General features: G+C 46.4%; 1 protein-coding gene across 1 annotated transcript; it reads right to left on the reverse strand.

Annotated features, from left to right (window-relative positions):
* Positions 1–994: 994 nt before the first annotated feature.
* On the reverse strand, positions 995–3,617 carry TCF21 (transcription factor 21). The gene is made up of 2 exons (XM_007190894.2): positions 2,920–3,617; positions 995–1,135 (listed from the first exon to the last, which is right to left on the reverse strand). The coding sequence occupies exons 1-2, from the start codon at positions 3,367–3,369 to the stop codon at positions 1,046–1,048; spliced, it is 540 nt and encodes a 179-aa protein (XP_007190956.1). The 5' UTR covers positions 3,370–3,617; the 3' UTR covers positions 995–1,045.
* Positions 3,618–6,131: the final 2,514 nt, after the last annotated feature.

The following is a 6,131-nucleotide window of genomic DNA, read 5'->3' on the forward strand; positions in this document are numbered from 1 at the left end:
TAACCGAAAGGCAGGCATGCGCGTTGTTATAAGTAATTCATCAGTTATTAATAAGAAATGTATAATACACGTTGCAGCCCTTTGAAAATCGTAAAACACATTCCAAAGGTATGGCATTTACGTTTTTCATCACTCCCAGTATTTCACTGTTTTGCAGCTATGGGTTGCTTGGGTTCATGTACGCGCCTGGAAAGTTATAGAATGTGGAGTTTACCTTCCTGCTCATGTTAGCAATTAAACTGTGGAATAACTGAAAATCAGATTTTTCTTTTCTGGTGTGTTTTTCTCTTGAATTGTGTAACTGTTAATAACTTTAATCCTTCCCTTTCTTTGTTTACAGTTACATTATTTCTAGTTGTCTTAAAAGTAACGTGCAAACTTGAGGGACTAGTTTCTTTTTGAGGTTTCAGTGCAAAATATGATCTGCACCTTCATCGTGGAAATCGTATTTAATCGTTGTCTATCTCTAGAAGTTTGGATTGAGGTTCCAAAGAACCACTTTTATTATATAGCTCCCCCATAGTTCCCCATCTTTCTATTCCAAATATATATTTTAAAAAAATCACACCAAATGTCGGGGCTTTTAGCAATATAAAGAAAGATTTATTTTTGAAAGTAGCAAAACTTGTTTGAAAAAAATATATATCTTTAAGTGAATTACTTTATAAATGTGACTGTCAAAGTCAGCTATTCTATGATCTACATTTTACAACATATTGTACAAAAGATACACATTGATAGGCTCTTATTATCTATTTATATATTTATAATTACATATTGCACTTGGACCAGCAAGGCTCGCAGAGTCATTCACGGTAGAAGTTAATAAAGTTAAATAGATGGGAATCGTTGTAAGTACAATTGATGTCCTCTGGTTTGGAAACGAATCTCCTCGTCGCTGTAAAGTGTTCTCGAGGGGTGGGAAAGGGAGAGGAGAGTTGCAAGGGGGAAGAAGAGACAGAGAGCAGGGAGGGCAAGGGTCGCCTTCCCGGGGCCCGCTCCCCCACCCCGGGAGCGCGCCTTTCCCAGACTCGCACCTCCAAGGTCAGGACGCCGTGGTTCCACATAAGCGGCTTGCGGTCACCACTTCTTTCAGGTCACTCTCGGGTTTCCCGGCCACCATAAAGGGCCACGTCTGCAGGAGAGAAGAGGGTGGAGGAGGTAAGTGGCCGTGGAGGAGGGGTGGGATGAAGCGGGAGCCCGAGACCAAAGGAAAGGGCGCCCAAAGGAAAGGGCACGGTGTGGGGGGGGGGGCAGGCAGTGAGTTGGAGAGGCCCGTTATCTCTGCAGTTTTCCCGGTGACCTAGTGCGCCCTGTGGCTGGGTAAAGCAGAAAGCAACGTTGGCGCCAAGCCACAGCTCGAGGTGGTAGAGCAAAGAGGGGCTCGCCCTGGGTTCGAAGTGAAACCCAAGAGAGGAGACCCTTGGAAAGCCCAAAGTGGCTCCTGCCCTGCCACAGCCCGGAGGCAGATGCTAGGGTGAACCGGAGCAGGGAAGCCGAGAAGGACCTCGCGCCACTGGGCACCGGGTTCAAGGTGAAGCGCCTGCTGGCCCTCTTCTGAGGTCCTGGTCAGGCTTCCCAGCCCTCTCTCTTTCACGCCCATGGACTTCCCTACTTCTATCTTTGGTTTCCTCCATCACAAACGCGGGTTTTAACCACAGTTTCTAAATTAATCGCCAGCTCTTAAAAAGAAATAATGTTAATAAAAGAATATAGCCGCGTATTTTCACATTGTGTTCCTACTGGGCTGAGCAAGCATAGCTTTCTCTTCCCTTCTCCGTTCTGTGTATAATAAAGCTCACTTAAGTTTCTTATTCAAAGATGAAGGCAGCAGCAGTTGTAAATGAAGGCACTGCTTTCATTTTCGTTCCAGATTTTAAAAAGCTGTTTACTCATACAAAAACCTGACTTTTAATTAGAAGGAAAAATATTTTTCACAGCAAAATGTGGTTTTGCATTCCCCCCTCCCCAATTCCTGAAACCAATTCAGAAGACAATTCAAACCTTCAAACCTCTCTCGCTAGTGCCGACCGATAAGAAGACTTTTAAGAGGAAAACCTCTCCTTCTTATCATATATAAACAGAGGTGGTAGTTCGTTTTTGTTTTTCTTTAGCCCCTGGGAGTTTTAAAATTAAATCAAATGAAAAAGGAATTAAAATATAGTTCTTAAACAGTAAAATGCGGTTGAGAAAAATATTAGACTCAATGAGCATTATTTTTTAAGATAAAAAGTAACATGTTCTTAAACTTGAAGGAGAGTGACCTATTTTAATATTATTTATTACGCTTATACTCGTGATAATGTTCTGATTATGCTGGTATTTGCTAGAAATTCTGGGATTCGAAAATGTTAATCCATCTATAGGAGAAGTGCAGAATATTTAAATAGTTGGGGACTTATGTGACAATTATGGGGGGGCATGATGTGTCCATATGTAAAGGTTCTACATATCCTTGGGAAAGAAACAGAGTTGGCTGTTCTTATTTACAGGAATTAGAGGGGGCGGGGAATCAAGTTTTACTCTTCAGCTGAAAGAAGAATAAAAGGATTACTAAAATGCCGCCTCAGCGCGCGGCATCGTGTCGGTGTTCGCTGTCCCGCACCGGCCCTGAAGGCGCTGGCGCGAGCGCGGAGGGATCTTTCCTCTTTGCCAGCTCGATACGCCTGCAAACTCCTAATTGGGCTGCCACGTCAAATACTCGCATAAATCAACGCGTTCCCGCGGCTTGGAAGGCAGAGAGTGAGGGCCGTGTGGGGATCGCCTGCACCGGTCCCCTAGAGACGCTGGCTGGCGGCGACTGAGATGCGCGGCTCCCAGGCTGGCGCGCACGCTCTCAGCGGGGACCCACTGCAGGCGCGCTGGGTCGCCCCCGCCCCCCTCCCCGGGACGCCGCCGCCGCCGCACCGGAGAACTTACCAGGTTGACCGGGTGAATATAACCGTTCTCGTACTTGTCGTTGGCCAGGATCTGCCTCAAGTGGGCGATGTAGCTGGACGCCAGCCTAAGCGTGTCCAGCTTGGAGAGCTTGGTGTCCGGGGGCACCCAGGGCAGCGTGGTCTTGAGCCTGGAGAAGGCCTTGCTCAGCACCCGCATCCGGGCCCGCTCGCGCGCGTTGGCCGCATTGCGCTGGACCTGCTTCCCTTCCTGGCTGACCCCGCTCAAGGGGCTCTTCTTGGTGGGAGCCTTCCTCCTCTTGCCCAGGCCGCCGCGGCCCTTCTGGGGAGAGCCGGTCTCGCAGTTGGAGCTCTCCTCGGTGCTCTCGTTGGAAGTCACAAACTCCTTGTTCGAGTCCATTTTCAGCCCGTCGCAGTCCAGCATCTCCACCTCTTGAAGGTCCTCCACATCGCTGAGGGAGCCGGTGGACATGTTTGGGGGAGAGGATGAGAGAGACAGGGAAGGGAGAGAGGAGAAAGGGAAGAGAGGAGAGAGACCCCGAAACCAATGGACCCCCCGAACGTGGAGTGTCGCGCAGCCACCTCGGCTTGGGAGCCGGGAGTTGCGGGTCTGGTTGGGTCTCACACCCCTTTCCCCTTCGCAGAGTCTTGAGAAGGAGCCGCGAGGGCTTCTGCGGGCAGGAAGCCGACGCTCTGTTTCCCCACCCCCGGAGTCGTGGCCGTAGAGGAGTGTGAGAGAGCGCTGAGGAATTTGGTGGACACTAGGAATTTATCTGGGGAATAGAGGCGGATCCTTGCAGCCCAGGGGAGGGGCCTGCCAGGCCCCAGCAACTCTCTTAGACCCCTTTCACAACCGGAGGGAAACTGTCACGCACAGCCCCTGATTTCCAGCTTGCAATGTGAATCAACTCCATTGCAGGACGCAAATACCAGTCACCTTCTCCCACTCTTGGCCGGTCTGGGGAGGAGCGGGCGCCACTCGAGCTCCTTCTCCGGGGGGGGGGGGCCCATCTCCTAAGGCCCGCTTTCCTTCTTAACAGGTCATAGCTGCCTGAAACTGAGAACTTCAGGAAAACGACCACATCCTTTCGCTCTTTCTGGGCCTTCCACCCACAAATCTCACTAGCATCCTCTGGCTCCCCGCTTCCCCCCAGAAAATACCAATTAAAATGCAGGCAGGGATCAACCACCTCCTGCCAACACCCTATAAGACTCTGTGGCTTTTCCAAGATACCTTCACACCTTAACTCTGGTGAATTAAGACAATAAGTGCTTTCTAAGATCATTAGGGTGATGACAGAGAAAGTACCAAAAAATCCATCTACACTTGGTCACTTTAAAGATATCGAGGAACTGCCGGTGTGTACACGAACAGACTTGACCATTGCACACCCACACACAACCACACACAGTTTAGGGGGAGTGGAGGAAATGAGACAGAGTAATACTGGTGTGTGGAAAACATTTTGTTAGTTGATAATCTTTTCTTAATGAAATTAAAACTTTCCCCTAAATTTCTTTCTAGAAATGCAGTTAATATTCTCTTAAGAATGTTATTTGCTCTTAGACATCACCTTGTCCAGGACTTCTGGTTTCCTCCCTCCCAGTGCTGCCTGCTGCCTTTGCCTTCTCCTTACATCCTCTTGGCTACCCGGGTTCTGCATGTAAAGCTGACATTACAAAACGTTAAGCAAAATTGTCCTGTTCAGAAGGTTCTTTTTTCCATCTCTAACTCCAGCCCCGACCATCTTTCCTGGAGAAGAAGAAAATGTGGGGAGTAAGTAGAAAAGCAAAAGGAACCAGAAACCAAGGGATTGAATGACATCGATGAAATGAAGTCAGAGAGACAGAATGCATGAATCTTTCTTACTAGTTCTCCAGGTTTTCTTTCCTTGCAATTAAGCATTGACGATGAGGGGCTAGAGCAAAATGCAAGAGCGGATTCTGAGCTTTTGGCTCGGAATCTGCACCCCTCTCCTACATTAAGATACCATATCTCTAATCCTGGGCTCAGCTGGGAATTCACTAACCTCTAACATTTTGTTTTGTTAGCAGGGTCTTGTTTGCTTTCCCCCTATGCTGTAAACTAAACAGATTGTCAGCAAATCAGTCTTTATTAATGAATTAGTGAGACCCCCCGCCCCCATAATATCTTTGCCCAGGATCCAAAATTTGTTAATCACCGGTGTCGAGATTTATGGGCTCTCTTATTTTCTGTTGTTTGTGCAGGTGGAGATTTAAATGACCATATCCACTACCAAGATTTATTGCTAGAGTGATTGATGTTATAAACCAGGAAAGGGACTCTTCACACAGCAGGGATGATAGAAATATCAAGTTGAAGTTGCCTTTGTCCTCATGCGCAAATGACCCAGCACTACAACACAGAAAGTATAATAATTTAATCTGAGATCCAAGACAGCATTAAGAGAACACCCAACAGGCCTGTTAAATGTTTCCCCTCTGATTCCCAAATTAGTTTTCTTTGATTTTCCCTCCCTTTTCTCAGTCTTGGTAAGACATGAAAGTTTAAGTTATTTTTAGACTAAAAGAGCTATGTGAAAATGGGCATTGGCCAATACTTTGTGAAACATGTGTGTGTGTGTAGCTAAGGAGATATCTGCAAAATAACCACAGGTAATTTATTTATTTGGGCTCTGGAATGGGATGATAAGTAAGAATCAGAACTATGGCCTTACCACATACCAGGCTAGTAAGCTAGGAAGATTTTGCTTAGAGTACTTTTCTTACTGGAGGGAGAAGGTCTGGTTTTCTGCTACCCTTCAGTTGGTAAGCTGCTAAGGCTGTTTGGGAGATAGTAACAATCATAGTAATATATACATCCGAATAGATTTCTGCTCTCTGATTTTTCTAAGGTTTGAAACTTAAAAAACAGCAATTTCTGGAAAGGAGCAAAACTAGCTTCATGCCACAAGCTGTTTTTTGTGCCTAGCAATGAGTATTATTTTTTAGATAAGTAACAATTAAGTCCACTTATCCTGCAGTGATACATTTAGTCTGGGAAGGGCTAGTGGGTTAATAATGAACTTGGGGTATTTGTAAAAACCCTCTAAGTGATAGCTACCTGTTTGGGAGCAAACTGTGAAGAAGGCTGTTATTTAGGTACCTGATGTGCAGTCTTGAAGACAGTAGATTAAGATGAATAATACTTTTTCCTCTTGACATTTTGGGTCTAACCTGCTAATAAACACTTAGGGACAGATGGGTGGGGGA

Source organism: Balaenoptera acutorostrata, chromosome 14 (assembly GCF_949987535.1).
Source record: "Balaenoptera acutorostrata chromosome 14, mBalAcu1.1, whole genome shotgun sequence".
NCBI lineage: Eukaryota > Metazoa > Chordata > Mammalia > Artiodactyla > Balaenopteridae > Balaenoptera > Balaenoptera acutorostrata.

What these genes read in the sequence shown, in the direction of transcription:
- TCF21 (XM_007190894.2), bottom strand. Translation starts at nt 3,369, where the DNA reads ATGTCCACCGGCTCCCTCAGCGATGTGGAGGACCTTCAAGAGGTGGAG. An exon ending in ATATTCACCCGGTCAACCTG is followed by an intron (nt 1,136 to 2,919) that starts GTAAGTTCTCCG and finishes TCTCTCCTGCAG; the next exon opens with ACGTGGCCCTTTATGGTGGC.